The sequence below is a fragment of the Phalacrocorax carbo genome, chromosome 6, assembly GCF_963921805.1.
Source record: "Phalacrocorax carbo chromosome 6, bPhaCar2.1, whole genome shotgun sequence".
NCBI classification, from domain to species: domain Eukaryota; kingdom Metazoa; phylum Chordata; class Aves; order Suliformes; family Phalacrocoracidae; genus Phalacrocorax; species Phalacrocorax carbo.
Genome location: NC_087518.1, coordinates 23,715,706 through 23,731,803, shown reverse-complemented (window position 1 = coordinate 23,731,803; position 16,098 = coordinate 23,715,706). Strand labels below are relative to the sequence as shown.

At 43.4% G+C, this 16,098-nt stretch overlaps 1 protein-coding gene across 2 annotated transcripts in view; it reads right to left on the bottom strand.

Annotated features, from left to right (window-relative positions):
• Positions 1-15,789, bottom strand: part of BICD2 (BICD cargo adaptor 2) — a 92,674-nt gene extending 76,885 nt beyond the window's left edge. The window contains exon 1 of one of the 2 annotated variants that reach the window (XM_064454262.1): positions 15,217-15,789. In XM_064454262.1, the coding sequence (XP_064310332.1) occupies positions 15,217-15,456 (240 nt within the window). In that variant the 5' untranslated portion in view covers positions 15,457-15,789. The remainder of the gene's footprint in view (positions 1-15,216) is intronic. The other variant, XM_064454263.1, reaches the window with a different exon arrangement.
• Positions 15,790-16,098: the final 309 nt, after the last annotated feature.

Genomic DNA, 16,098 nt, shown 5'->3' with positions numbered 1-16,098 from the left:
GACCCCCAGAGGCTCTCTCATCTTCCTAAAAACCTCCCAAAATTCAGAAACAGAGGAGTCACAATCTAAGATCCACACTTCAAGTCTGTTTCTACTGGCCAAGGACAATCCTAAGTACAGTCTCCCTCCAATTCACTGCTGTGCTCACCTCCACTGGGGACCCAGGACAGGAAAGTATAATCAACCTTACCTGAGTCAAAATTACCTTACCTGGCTTACCTGGGTCAAAATTAATCCTGGAATATGGGATTTTTCCCACCCCAGAACCCCACAGAAGTTAAAGGTGACCCATAATTCATGCACACCATTCTAGGAGTTAAATGGCAGTTTGCAAGGATAGAGGGTGGAATGATGCAAAATACATGCAGGGGTGAGGGGGGGCTTCAAAACTCCTGAAGACAAGAGTGATCAGTAGGATCACTGCAAAAACCTAAATGCAGAAATAAAAATATAGAGCCTGTGAAAGGCCTGGCACTGACAGAAGATCACCCATCTCTGCATTCCTTTCCTAAGAGGTAATCCTACAAGTGCCACGATAGTCAGCATTCCTTCAGCCCTCCCAAAATGCAGTCAAACACCTGAAGTATCTCACATGCTCCACTTGCTAAAATCTAGATTCAGCTATTCAGTCCTTCAGCAAGTATTCACTGACTAAAAATAGCTGCTGGTGGGGGAATCATAAAAATGCGTTCAAACTTGAAAATTGCATCCCAAACTATGGGGCATATGATAAAGCACAACAGGTAAAAAGAAAAAAACAGCCAAACAAAAAAAAAAAAACCAGCACAGGATAACAGAATCACAGAATAGTTGAGACTGAAAGGGACCTTTGAGGATCTCCTAGTCTAACTTCCCTGTGTGAAGAAGGGCCACCTACAGAAGGTTGCTCAGGACATTGTCCAGGTGGGTTTTGAATGCCTCCAAAGATAGAGGCTCCATAACCTATGGGCAAAGAATAGAAAATGAGAAAATAAGCTAAACATGGCACATGGTGTTTGTGGTTATTTATGTATGTGCTATGGTTCAGTCTGTAGTTTTTATGGGCTGTTCTGTAGCAACAGAAACACTAGAGGCTGGAGCTAAACAATTCCACAGATGGATCTGTTCCAAATGTTTTAAAACACCCCTACTCCCCAAAAAGTACTCTAATTTAGCCAGTAAAGTGCAAGTGCTCTCATTTCCCAGGGATTAGTTTGGACATTTTGGCTTCAGCCCACCTTTAAATAGCTTTCTGAATTGGACTTATGGAAGAGAACATAAGGTTGCACTTATGCAAAAAAAAAAAAGTACTAATTACCCCTAAAAGATGCAACCTGCAAAAATAGCTGCCGTACATTTCACCTATGGAGTCTAAGTCAAGTGTGGCTGAAATGAAGCCACTGACAAAGCTGCAGGTGGGAGCTAGCAGGTGTTATATTCAAACCCTCAAATTGCGCCTGAAAGCCAGAAGAGTCTAGCACACACATGCACACATTCCTACAAGGGGATGCTCCTACTCAGCATGTCCTGAGCCCTTTCCATCCATGCCAGCCCGAAACCATTGCGTGGTGAATCCCACTTATTGTCACACAGAAAGTACAGTCTCTCATTGCAGTTTGTAAGTCAGCTCCATGCTGTTGTGTGGCAGCTTGCCAGTGGAATATCCCCGCTTGGGCTCGCCCAGCATGCTGCCAGAGATAAACCACCACTTGATCAAGACGACACACACAAGCACCAAGCTATTAACATGCAAATCTGCCGAAAAATCACCATCAGCTCTCCACCACTGACAAACTTATCTATCTTGCACAGATAAACTTTCCTTTGAAGTTGGCTACTATTTAGAGATAGTCACAAGAGAGTGAGACAGCTCAATTGTCTGGACATTACTTATACTAGGGCAGAACAACATTCCTTCCAGCTAACTATGCTTTAGACAAAGTAGCCTGGGCCAAGGCTTACCATTTTCTTTTTAAGCCAATTGTGCATAACTCATACACCCATCATTGCTATAATATTAATATAGTGAATACAGAAATTATCCTGTAATCTTTATTATAGAAATAAACCCAAGCAAGACAAAACATGGCATACATGCACAACCAAAAGCAACAGTTACACATGGCAACTGCTACCATTTTAAGAAAAATTACAGGCTTGTTACAAGATTAGTAATGTTAAGTTTCAAATAAAGCTCTTAATATTTTTTATTTTACTCTAAGCCTTCAATTTTTAAGACTTTGGTAAAATTCCTTCATGAAAAGGAAAAGGAGAAACTTTATAAAAGCACTCTGCTCTCCAACTGCAGTGATTTCACAATCAGAACAAAACAAAATCAAAGCCTGGTGCATTTTACAGAGGAACATATGACCCAAGACAGCAAGGAGGGTTGGAGCCGGCTGCTCTCTGTCGAATCAAGCAACTGCAGTTTCTCCTTCCTGTGGGGAGTGGAGAACTCAGACAGACTTGCCTGCCACTCACCCAGATGTCCAGCCTGCCTGGCTTAGATTATCCCCAGCCTCAGAGATTACCTTTTAGGTCCACAAAGACTGTGGCTCTTGAGGGCATAATACATATAAGGACAGGTAGGAGGGCGAGAGAAATAGCATCCTTTGAGGGAAAAAAAAAACCCTACAAATAAAGATTTGTCTTTTCCATGTATTTGCTTTTACCTTCTGCACAAAGAATTTTTAAGACCAAAATGAGTTACCAGAAGGATTCATATTAAATTAGGAGATTGAATTCAGCAACTGTAATCAGAAGGGATCTGAACAAAAGGGTCACACCTTCATGCAATGGCAAGCACGGAACGACTAGGAGACAGAAAAGGACAGAGGTAGCTCTACAACTACCCAACTAATTTTTGGGAAAGATGCCTTCAAAAATCCTTTCACAGATCCCACGAAACTCTCCAGGAAAGTTTATCTGGAAAGCAGAAACACCACCCTTTTCACAACTTTAGAGGAGCAGGGGTAGGGGTGGTAGGGAGGTGAGAACCAAAACGAAAGTGAAAGGTATCAGACAAGGCTGCAACATTCACCACCACCACAGCTTCAGGAAGGAGGTTTCTCCTGAACACGGTGCTTGGGAAGTTATGGGGCATGTTTTGATAATACTCAGCATAAACAAAGATTTAAAGTAACAAGCTCAGTCACTACGTCATATCTCATTTTTGCTCTCCCTACCTTTTCCCTTTCCTCCCCCGCTCAGTCAGCAGCTGCCAAGTCTACACAAAAGGATGATTTTTATATATATATATCTCCAAAAAATGAAAGGGAATGTGTAAAAGTGAATGATCATAAGCACCTTTCAAAATACATTCTTACAAAGAGCAGCAGATTGAAGGTATTTTCTTCTTATGTTTAGCTATTGTATGCAATAAAGAAAGACTTGAGCTTTTTCAGACTTCTCATAATGCTAGAATTTGCCAGATGTGCATACGTACACACAAAAAGTAAGGAACAAAAATACAAGTAGTGCCCTCTGTTGTAAGATACGCCATACACACCTATGCTTTATTAACTTTCAATGTAATATAGAAATCTACATTGTGTTAGTTGTGTGTCACGGGGAAATTCATGTTTACAATTAGGTTTGATAGGTTCAAAGATATTTCTTAATGCAGTTCAGCAAAATCACATTAAATTAGCCAAGTCCATCCATTCAGTATTTAATTGCCTGTACTGTAGCACAAATGTGAGAGAGAACACTAATCTCATGGACTGTATTTAAGAGAGTTTTAATAAAAGTTGCTTAAGTACATTAAGTTTTACTTGAAAGCAGATTTTTGGAATTTCAGGATGTATTTCCTTTCTCAACAAGGGTAACAAGACTTAGAAATTCTAACCCAAAACAGAATTAAAGAAGGAATGAATGTTAATTTAAGATTAAACTCCATTAATAAAGAATAAAATCTAAGATCCCTTTGCTTCAATTTACCTTCTCACAAATTTAATGAGGGAAACATTCTTAATAGCCTCATTGACACAGTAAGGAAACTTGTGATGCTGTAAACTAAGGATGTGAGAGGACATTTCAAAAACTAAGTTTGCCATTTCAAAACGCAAATGAACTATTCCAATTCCATGAGGTTTTTGGCTGTTTCCAAAAGGAGAGAGTTCAATACCCTTCCACTGGTTTAAGTTTATTTGTGAGCACAGCTGTTTAAAAAGAGCCATTCACATTTCCTGCCCATAAAACCTTCCCAACCCATTTAAAATAAAGAAGGGAGAAAAACAAGACAAAAATCCAGTGCTGCAACTGCAGAAAAAAAAAATCCAAATATTTATGAGGGTGTCTCACTGAACTTCCACACTGCAGCATGCCTGCTCTCCCACCAAACACTGAGGCACAGCTCTAAGGAAATGCTAGCACATGATCTTCCTGGTGCCAGGGTAAAAAAAAGGCCATCACAGTCCTGGTCATTAGGTTTCAGGGTCCATCTGCATTCCTATTAAAACTCCCATTTTGTAAGTAATTAGGGCACAACACAGACTATATTTTCCTGCTGTTTTTAGAAAAGCTCCAACAAAGGGTGTTTGAAAGCACAAGCCTTAACTCACATTAAACCCAAAGCAGCTACAGAGTTAAGGGTATGGTTTTGTGCATGCATTTGTTTATACTGGGGGCTTAGGAGTACAAACATTTGTATGAGGTTAGATGCTCAGTTAACACTTCAGATGTGCAAATACCAAACCATCTCATGAGTAACAGAGGTCTTAAATTACTTGGTATTTAAAATTCAGCTACTGGTGTCAAGTAACTCATCCTCATTGGGAGAGAAGGGGAAAATGCTGGGGCAGTTCAGCTACCTTCTAGCCTCTGTGGGTGCACAAAAGAAACAAGTCATCCTAACTCTGCATTCCTCTTTCCTCTATCCTCACTTCAAAAAACTGTAAGCATAATTTTTTTTTAAAGGCACAATTCTTGGTACCTTTGCATTTAAGACTGACAACACTGCCAAGAAATAGGTAGTAAGCAAAGCCAAGATTTTGTCTATGAAAAACTGTATTTGAGGCTAGAGGGGCAGCTTTTTCAGGTTTGTCCCTTCTGAACAGATTTGCTGCACAAGTATGGACACAGATCTCAGCACACCCCATGCGAGCCCAGCACATGGCTGAAAAGAGGTCTTAATGTTTTCTTAAGTCCTTCTCACTTCAATTAGCTTTTCTGACAGGACTGTCATAACTCACCTATGAAACAAAGTTATATTGGACTGGTCTCTGTTTCCACTGAAGTGCCAGAGAATCTTGTCACAGCTGAATAATCAGATGCTAGAGGGATCTTAATAATTAGAAAAAGTAAATTCCAATTCTGCCCTCATTGGCTCTTTGCAGTTGATATGAGGGGACAGGTAAGTGCCTTCCTGCCCTCCTGAAATAGTTTTATCACAAAAATGCCAGGAGATCTTAGCACAAGCAGACTGAAAAAATCAGAAATGTCTGCCAAACCCAATGACACAAAAATCAGAAAACTTTGGATTTAAAGTAAAATTCTTATTAAAGATACGCAAGGAAAGAAATTGTGAATCAAGACTAAAAATAAGCCCAGTGTAATACTTGAAACTGCCATCTACTGTACCTATCCTCTCCTTTCCATCAGGAAAGGGAGGCCTCCAGATAAACACACAAGCAATGCCAAATAAACCAGCCATAGCCAGGGGATCTTCCAACTTAACAAAATATTCTGGTTTTCATGCATTTGAAATGAACTCATTTACACAATTTAAATGCAGATTTTTTGTAACTATACAGCATGTTATGTACACAGAAGATGGATTTTTACATGACAGCATCTCACTCGTTTCCAAAACCAACCAGCCATTCAAATCTAAAAACCATCCATATTGTTATGAAAGACCAGAAAGGTGGCCGACAAAAGCTAGAGCAGTTGGATTTACTTAAGATAACAAAGCTTATCATTCCATTATAACTGTGAGAAAAGAAATTCAGCGTATTTTTCTAGAAGACAAGGCCACAACAAAGCCTTCTTAAAGAGCACTAATGCTTCAGTGCAAAGGTTTGCATTTTCTTGTACCTTTTGTCACACTGAGTATGTTGCTGTATTCAAAATGCAAATTCTTCTTTAAAACCCTCTGCCTACCACTGCAGCTATAAGATGTGTGAGAATATCCCAGTATTGCTGAGTGACAGAATGAAAACCATTACCAAATGTGTAAAATGGACTTTTGCAGTGAGAAATGCCAGAGATTGAAGCCACAAAAGTTTGAGAAAAGAAAAACCACATGGAAGAAGAAGTATTTGATGAAGGGAAAAATGACACCTCTTGTTAGAGGTCAAGCCTCATTCTTATTGACATTACAGCTGTTTAATTATGTACATTTACGTAAACTTGAATGGGACAGATGAAAGTCTGAGCTGGAAATTAATAGCTCAGTCCCTTCAAGAGAAATTATTTATGTGAAAAATTATTACCTGATTTTAAAAACCAAGAATGTTTGATTTTAAGCACTTTTTGCTTAAAAGCAAACACTTTATGAAAGCATCACCAAAAGTGAGCCAAGTAGAATTGCTTGCACAGCTGTTGAACACAGTGAACTAAAATGGGAATCAGACTGGAGCCTTTATTTACATAGATACAAGCCTCAGAAAGCTACTGGATTAAACTATGCCAGAAAAAAAGTTTAAATTGGGACCTCTGCTGAATTATTTCAGACAAATCAAAGACCAAAATTTATTTACGGAAGTGTGTTTTGGCAAAATAATCTTTCTTTTGATAGTATGTACCAAAGCTGAGGGCATGTGGTGCTACATGACCCTGCTTCTTCCTGCTCGTTACCTCTTGGGGACAGTTGCATTCATCCTGCAACAGCCAATTCCCATTCTGAAGGCCAGAATGCCCCCTCCAAATAACATCAGAGCAAACCACAAAATAATTATATACTGATTGCTTGAAAATGCATTCTCTCTGTTTACTTCCCAACATCATACTGTCACAAAGTTTCATTCACAGCTACTGTCAGGGCACCCACTGCTGAGCTTTAGCAAGAGCTAGAGAACTGGGTTGGACCACAGACAACATGTCATGATATTCAACCACGTTTGCCATCACAACCAAATCTCCCTCAGAACACACGCAGCCTTGTGTGCAAGGAGCACAAGAAAACCCCTTCTACCTTAGAATCATCAGTTCATGCAACAGAAGCAGCTCCAAACAAACATCAACCATCGATCATTTGAAAACAAAAAGAATTTTGACCTTGAAAAGAAAGAGACATGTATCAGATGTAAAACTCTCTGTGCACCAGAAGCAATGAAACTTGTTTGGTTTTGGTGGGTTAGATGGCAGTTGGATCAATAAGCTTATTTCTTTAGCATTGCTACAAACTAAAAATATGTTTCATTAGGTCAGTACACATCTCTGCCTTGGAGCCAGAGCTAAACTACAGGACCAGTTCTTTTCAGCACTGAGAGAGAGCACATGTGGAGAGACTTCCTAATTAATTTACTGTAATACCACCTCGTTGCCTACAGCATAGTGCTCAGCACCACTCCATAAGCTTGCTAAGATCCAGACTGTACAGTGGCATCAATTAACAGGTAAAACCAAAAGATTTAAGGAGACAAAGGACTGCGGCATACTGCAGAGGCTGGACCATACAGCATGAGTGCAGCACACCACCAGACATGGCATTCATTTCAGCGAGAGCTACATAGGCCCCAATATGGCACAGCCTTCCTTGACCCAAGTGCCGACCATGACCGCAGGACTGCAGAGAAACCACATCCATTCCCATACCATGCTTCAACTATGTCTGGGCCAAACATTCCCAATTAGGCCTATGTCCAGGCTCACAGACCTGACAGCCAAGCAGTGTTCTGTGTAAAGGAGCTTTTAGACGCTACGTGCGTCTTCACTTCACCAGAGCCCAGGCTGCAAACCCATCTGTTTTACGGGCAAGAGAGACAACAGCTTTTAACAGACTCTTGAGGTAAGTCCCATCTACCCACTCCAGATTGACACCTGTCTGCAAGGCAAGCCCGACTCACGGCAAGATGTGGAGGCAGACTCTGCTGTCTGGGGCATATTTCAGCCAGAGTAGGGAAAACAGCTGGGGAGAAAGCAGGGGAAGGAAAGTAGGAGGTGGAAAGAAGGAAAGCAGGAGCTAGAAGAAGGAGAAAACAAGAAAAAAGTGACAGTTCTGCAGCTATTACTTAAAACTTCAGGTATTCTCTGAAATGGAGGCTCCTGCATTCATTTGGATGGCAAAGTTTATTTATGTCACTTCCCTCTGCTAAGGTTTTGTGGATCATATTTCAAACCCATGTTACATTGCTCTGTTGCTAGGTTACCAGATCTGAACAAACAATTCTCTGCAGTCTGCCAAAAGCAGAGAAAGCAAGCAAATGAATGCCTGGAAGATGCATCATCCTCTGGAAGTCATCTTATGGCCCCATGCCACCACGGATTAGTCACAACCTCACATACCATAGAGCAAAAGAGGAAATGGTGAATCCATTAACTCTGGTGCAGCACACAGACCTGAGAACTGCTATTCCCACCACTGGTCCCCCTCCTAGGGAAGCCAGGCAATTTTCCAAATCATTACAATTTTCTTTCTGATTAGAAGAAAAATGGTCCTAAATTCAAAGAGATAAATTGGGTATTAACACCCCTGAAAGTAGTGAGTTTGTTCCAGCAGATGTTGAAATGGCAAGTGAGAATTGCGATTTGAAATGAGCAAACTGCAGGCACCACCACAGCAGAGCTGCACGAAAACCCCCGTGCAACAACACATCAGTGACCGTAGGTTTGAATTCTGTTTTCCAGGAAGGTTGTCTACCACATAAGGGGCTGCACAAAATCCCGCTTCAGGAATGAAGGAACACACAGCCATCACCCACGCAGAGGTGCCCATCAGAAGTCCTCCAGGTTCACTCAAGCCCTCAGCAATATCAGTCTGAAGAGAGAGGCTGCCAGCATGCAGTAGTTGATCTGGTGTTTCTCCTGCTGGGACTGCCTGTTCCCTGGTGCTGACCCTGTCACCATGCTCCCTGAACACCCAGGCAGCCCTCCATCCTACACGCAGAGCCTCAGCTCTAAAGTGCCCTCATCCAGGACTGCATGCTGAAGGATGCCAAATATGAGTCTTTAATAGGAACAGTTTATTTGGGTAAAGATAAAAAGTGTTGCAAGACAGGCTACATACCAGTCCAGACCCTGCCATAAGTGCCAGCCTGGCAGTAATGCTCAGCATCCCCAAGACTGCCAATTCCAAGCAGTCAGGCAAGAAGGACCCACGCATGCTGTGCAGGCTATGGTTCGGGCAGCAGTTTCACTGTTGAGCTCAGCAGCAAGACTAGCTTAAGATGCTCCTCTCATCACCTATTTGATGCTCCAGTAACACGCTCTTGGTGAGGTGGTATCTGTGCAACCATGTATTGGATGCCTGTGACCTAAATTGGGGAAGTGACCTAATTCAAAAACAAAAAGAAATCTGCTAACAAAAAAAGAAAAACAATAAAGAGGAAAATTTGGCTTAGTTCCACAGTGCAGATCACTGTACCCACTCCACCAGGACAGCAAATACCCAGGGTTGCCACACTTCCAGGGGAAAAATATATAGTAAACAGGACTACTGCTGCCAAACTTTTGTTTCATGAAACCTTGCATTTAATCTAATGTAGAAAATTAGAAAGAAGTTATCTGATGTTTGCTGGAGGGTCAGGGACAGCCCTCATTTTGGGCCATGGCACAGACAGGCATCACAAAACAAAAATAAAGCATCACATTTCACCAAGACCTAACTCTCAGCTGAGACTACAGCAGCCTAGGGAAAAAGGCTATTCTGGAAACATGGGGGTTTTTTTAATAATTTAATTCCACCTGAAGGTTCCTACTATTCATCCCAATATTTATGGATGTTCTATTACATACGAGGCAGCAAATTTTATCAGAAAAGGCCCAAGAAGAAAATTTGGCAATCTCAAAATAAAATAATCTGAAATCATCACTTTAAGAACATTATTATTTCAGATTTTTAAGAAGGGCAGTTCAAGCAGCACTGGCAAAGAAAATGAAGTTAGCAACATGAAACCCTACAAGTTACTATTTCTAGTACAGCAGGAAAACTGGAGTGTTTAGTTTTTCAGGCTTTCTTTTTTCCAAAATAAGGATATGTAAGAAGCACAGTACTAAGTGTCTATACCGCTGCAGACATCAAATTAAAATTACAGGAGGCTCTATTCTTAACATAAACCAACTATGATTTATCAAAATATATGATGCTTAGTTTGCACGGGAGTATTTTGCTTACTCCAGCCACAGTCTTTGGTCCGATTTTACACTAGAGACAGCAGTTCTGTTCTCTTCTTACATTTCAAGTGTGGCAGGTGTTAGAGTCCAAGTAACAATCACCATCAAATCCCAGAAAGCAGGTTCACAGAAGTATAACTATTTTCCATTAGTATGTGCAAAACTGAAATCAGTTCCCCAACACCAACTTGTAGCTGTACTTTTCTTATTCTAGATTTACATATGTATAACCAGGATTAAGCTGGTCTATTAAAAAAAATTCCTTTATTTTATGTACTAAACCCTTTGGTGTTAACAGCACCAGAGGGTTAGAGGTAATCTCAAATGTTGTTAAGGTCCCCTGCTTTACACAAGAATCAATGTTACAGCTTAATAGTTGTTAGGAGGAGATTGCAGCAGTGTACCTGAGGCCTTAGAGGTGTTATGACTGAATATGATTATTTACCATGGTTAAACGGAAAGACCTGGTTGATTCAGCACTGAACTACGAGCACAGAGAATTTAATCCCAGTCTTCCACTGGCTTGTCAGGTGACTTTAGCCCAGCCATTTCTTCCCTCTTTGTACAGCAGCAAAATTGGTAAAATGCTTTGAAAGTAGATAAATCCAGTGAGGAAAATCACTGCTACGTCAATAACTAGCTTAGGTGTCTGTCTATAAGGTATACAGTATTATACAAGGTATTCAGGAAAGGTATTCCTTCACTTTTGAAGGTGCACAGTTAAAGAATTAAACCAGTCTGGATGAAGCATCGTGTATCCGGTTAACTGTTACATATGTAAATGAATTAAGCAAAGCTTCCTGCAGTGATGCTATACACTACACCTGAGCAGTACATTCAAATAAACAGCACAAATATTACAGCCCTGGCACATATTGCCTTAGTTGCATAGTATACCCCATGTTAGCTTAATGGGAAATGTAACAGCTCAAGGTGTTATTTGAATGTTTCTTTCAAAGACAGCTTGTAAGTCCACCCAGGAATCATCTACAGTGAATTCATGGCATGGCATAAAGTCAATACATGATCCTTAAAGGAAAAAACAGGAGCCACTGCCACCGTACTGAGAACAAAGGGTCATGTACCATCCCACTCATCCTTGTAAGCTTTTCCCACCTCCCCTCTCCCTTAAAAACCATACAGAACCATATACGTCACATTAACTGTGATGTACCAACACATTGTTTTAGACTTTAAAGACAGCCACAGTCTACTTGCATACTTTTACATTATTACAAAAATAAGTAATTCATAATATAATGCCCATGTTTTCTGAGGGATTTAAATGCAAATCTGCCACCACCAGTACAACATAACCAGCTAATCAGAAAAATGCTTTGGTCAGCAGCCGTTTTCATAACTGAGCTAATAGCTACAGATCTAACTGACATCTCAAAAGCAACTTGAAAGTACTGAGCGAAGCAGATAACCCCTTTTCCAAGCCAACCTTCCACACCACATTCCCCTACAAATCATGAGGGATGCCAATAACTGAATTCCCAGACAACCACTTTTGTTAGCTGGAGAGTGCAAATCGCATATCCTACGTATCTTCCCCGTAAGTACAGAAATCCTGGCTCAGACAGGTAGGCAGCCCTATAATTTATACAGTTAGCACCATCACAGACAAAGGCTTGCAGGATGACTTAATAGTTGAACACAGCCTACAGAAACAACCTTTTATTACTTCATCCCCTAGAGAGGAAAAAGCAACAATAAAAATTTTACATATGCAATGTGATGTAGTATTTCACTACAAGAAAGCCAGTATCTTATTTCTCTGAACTAGGAAAAACTGTGTTATTTAACTATAATTAATAAAAGTTTGAAATTAATTCCCGTTTACAAAAGCAAAGGCAGGACTCAAGATAACCAGTAAGTCCACCAGGGAAGAAAGTTGTATTTATATTTAGTTCTCTCAAATGAAAATGATACAAGAAATACAGCACAAATTACCATAAAAGGTATGAGATCAAGCCAGCATGCAAGCAGGTAAAAGGACAAACTCAGGGAAGAATCGACAATTTATCAAGGACCCTGACTAAAGAGAGGTTGGTTTGGAGTCCCAGTGCAAGGTCAGGACAGGTCCCCAGCTTCACCAGGAGGACTGGGTGTATTTGCACTGGGTGCAAATACTGGGTGTTACACAGACGTCTTTACAAAATGAGGTACAGCTCTGAGGATGCCATCTGCACTTACCAAAGGGACAAATCTGTGGAGGTTAAGGCTATGAAATTCTGCCACAATCGGGGATGGGGGACAGGTAGAAGAACCTGGCTGGAAAGCTATGGAAGATCTGATGACTGTAGCAGAAAAGCCTGTACTTTCAAAAAATTACAAAGTTCTCATGCTCAGAGCCCATTTGCCTACGGTATGAACAGGGCCATGATACGGGATGCTTCATAACATCAAACAAATTAAAACATATCCAAATCTACAGCACCCAGCAGGACAGGAAACTTTGCTGTGTGCCCGTACAGCTCTCATCATAACATGGCCTTGCACTGTCAAGGTCTCCAGATTCAGTAGAGAAGAACAAAACAAGATTGAGAGACTAGAATTGCTGTATTTTAAAAGGCTGCATGAAGTCACAGTTAAGAAACAAGATGGAAAGCGCTCCTGTTCTAGTCAGACACGCCACCATCAATCCCCTGCCTTTCCCAAGAACAACCCAAAGTAACCCAAGGCAGAGTCCCTTTAGGTTGGAGTGTGGCAAGTCTTGTATGCCAGGCTCCTCTAGCTGTGCCTAGGAAAAGCAAGAAGTTGCATAAACAGCAGAGAAGATAAACTCCTCTGCTGAGAGCGTGTTTCATGCATCTGCTAAAGGTTTACACAATCTAATGCAGACCAGATTCCTCCACAGCATCACAATGCAGAGGAGCAATGTTTTTTCCCTGCGTAGGCTAACTAGCAGAGTCCTCAAGCTGTTCCCAGAATTACTTGCCTCCCAGGTTTTGACTTAATTACAACAGGACATGCACATGCAAAGCAAATCCTTCAGAATGTTAAAAGCAAAAAGGAGTGAATCATTCCTGATCCTGCCATTTTCATTTTTTTAAAGCTCTCCTACAAGCTTCTGAAGTGTTGCAGCCCTAAAAGAATGAAAATAAGTTGTCTTCAAGCCTTTTTCCATCTGAAAGCAAAAATATGTAATGCCCAAGCGTACGCAGCACAGCCCAGTGAATAAAGCACTATCTGTGACTGAGACAACCTGGCTTCCATTCGTGGGTCAGGCACTGACTTGCTGAATGAGGTTGGGCCAGTCCCTTCACCTCTCGTTGCCATGTCTCCCATCCCACCTACCAAACGGGTTTACTGACTTTTCTTTAGCACAACTCTATCACTGTCACCTACTTTTCAAGACTGCCTCTACCCTTGACTTTTATGTAGCATCTCTGCTACCGTACACTGCTGTGTTGGTCTCAAGTGGCTTTAGTTATACTGGTATATTAGTTCAGTTTGCATATTTAGTTAACAAGTTTATAGCCATGTAATTCAAGGTAATTAATCTCTTTTGCTTATTTAACATCATAAAAGCAGAATAAAAAAAGCTTTATTTACAAAACCAAAATACAGACAGGATGCAGGAAATGAGGGTGTTCACAGATTCAGCTGAATCTGTACCACTCCACTCACAAGTATTTACCTTCCCTCCGAAAGAGCGTATTTTGATGTTACTTCAAATCCATTTCCAACTGAACGAGCTAAACCAAAGACCCATCAGATACAGTCTGCATTGGTCAAATAAATCCACATATATTCACCTCTTATGCTGTATCAGATTTTTTGCAATCAAGGCAAGGTCTAAATCATTTGAAAAGCAGCACAGGGTTTGCCTGCATGGAAACAGTCACCAAAATAACCAAGGATGCAGGCAGACAAACAAGTTCCCATGAGACATACCATGTAGTAGACTAGCAGAATATCAGCTATACTCTCATAAGGAGAGCTAAACATGTGTCTGCATATTCTGGCAGGTCAGTGCCACTCTCTGCATGGACTTGCTGAGGCAGCTCTTTTCCTGTGGTTCTAGACCCGAGGAAGATATTGCACGAGAAAAACTTGTGTCAGTTGACCTAAGAAAAGAGCGTTTCTTCTCACAAACCTTACTCCACTTTATAAAGTAGATGAGATCTGAAGCTTCCTTTAAAAAAATTTTAAAAACCAAAACGGCCAACAGCAGTGAACTGCACCAAAACAAAGCTGTGTGACCTAAAGCCCACTCTATTATTTTTGCGGTGGTCTGCATTAAGGAAGTCCTTAACACCAAAGCAAGATTCCTCCCTCCGCACAAAAGCAGGCATGTGACAGTGGCCACAGAGGCACCCTGGCACCACCAAAACCCCGATCGCCAGCCCTCGCCATGCCCCGTCTGCCCGGTCCCCACTCCCGGGAGGAGCACGGTGACAGCAGCCGGCTGCCCCGGGCCGGGGGCTGAGCTGCGCTGCCTCAGTGCAGGCAGCCAAGAGGCTCCTCTCCTTGCTGCAGCCTGAGGCCGACCTGCTGCAAGAGTCCAAGGCAAAACGGGACGGGAAGAGAAATAAAGGCATTTAGCCGCTTCCCCCCCACATCCCCCTGGCACAGGAGAGGGGTTAGGCGCAGAAAAGCTTCCCCCCCTCCCCCTTTCCCGCTCTGAAAGGTAAAGGCAATCGTCTTCGAGAGCTATCGCTTCGGAGCAGGAAAGCTTTAATCACGCAGCCTGCAACAAAACTGAGGCCTGGTCGCCCCGCTCCAAATTCTGCCGGGGGCAGAGCAGGGAGGGGGTGGACACGACGACCCCGACCCTCCGACCGCCCCGCAGCAGCCCCGGGCCCCTCCGCCCGCGTGCCCCCGGGATCCGAAGACGGCCGCCTGTCCCCCTCCCGCCTTTCCCAGGCAGCCTTCGCCCCCCTCCCAACAGCGGCAGGGCTGGGCCCGGGCCGCTCCGCAAGGCGGGCACCTGCCGCCCTGCAGCCGGCTCACCTCCTTCAGCTGCTCCATCTCGGTGCGGATGGTCTCGTATTCCAGCTCCAGCTCCTCGTACTGCTGCTTCAGCTGCTGTTTCTCCTCCAGCACGGCCAACCCGTACTCCGCCGCCTGGATCTTCTCTCGGGTGGTCTCGCCTAGCTCCTGGAAAAGCCGCTTGATCTCGCTCCGCAGCCACTCGGGCTCCGACTCCATCACCAGCCTGGCGTAGTCCTCCTCCTCCATGGCCAGCGACATGTCGGCGTGGGCGGCCGCCAGCTTCCAGGCGGCGACGCTGGCAGACGAAAGGGCAAAGGCGCAGCCCGTCTGCCGCTCCTACCAACGCCGCGGCCCACGGGCGGCCATAGCAGAGTCCGCTCGGGCTGCCATCAACGCGCAAGGCACCCGCTGCACTACGCCGCAGATCCCTTCACGTCGCGCCGCAGCTGCGAGACTCGCCCTAAGCGAGCCCCGACCGCACTGAAATCATTCAAAAGGAACGACCGGCCCGGCGCCCCGCGCCACGCTGGGGCGGGTAGTTCGCTCCCGCCGCCGACCCGCGGGTCGCTCCGCCCGTCGGACTACAGCTCCCAGTATGCACGGCGAGGGGCGGTGGCAGCGGCGGCGGGTGAGGAGAGCGGTCCCTGCCGAGCGGCGGCGGCCCTGTCCGCGAGACGGCGCGGGGCGGGAATGCGGCCGTGAGGAGGGGCTGAATATAGAGTCCTAGAGTCATAGACTAGTTAAGGTTGGAAAAGATCTCTAAGATCATCGAATCCAACCGTCAACCCGACACCACCATGCCCTGAAGTGCCACGTCCACACGTTTTTTGAACACCTCCAGGGATGGTGACACACCACCACCTTTCTGGGCAGCCTGTTCCAATGCCTGACCACTCTTTC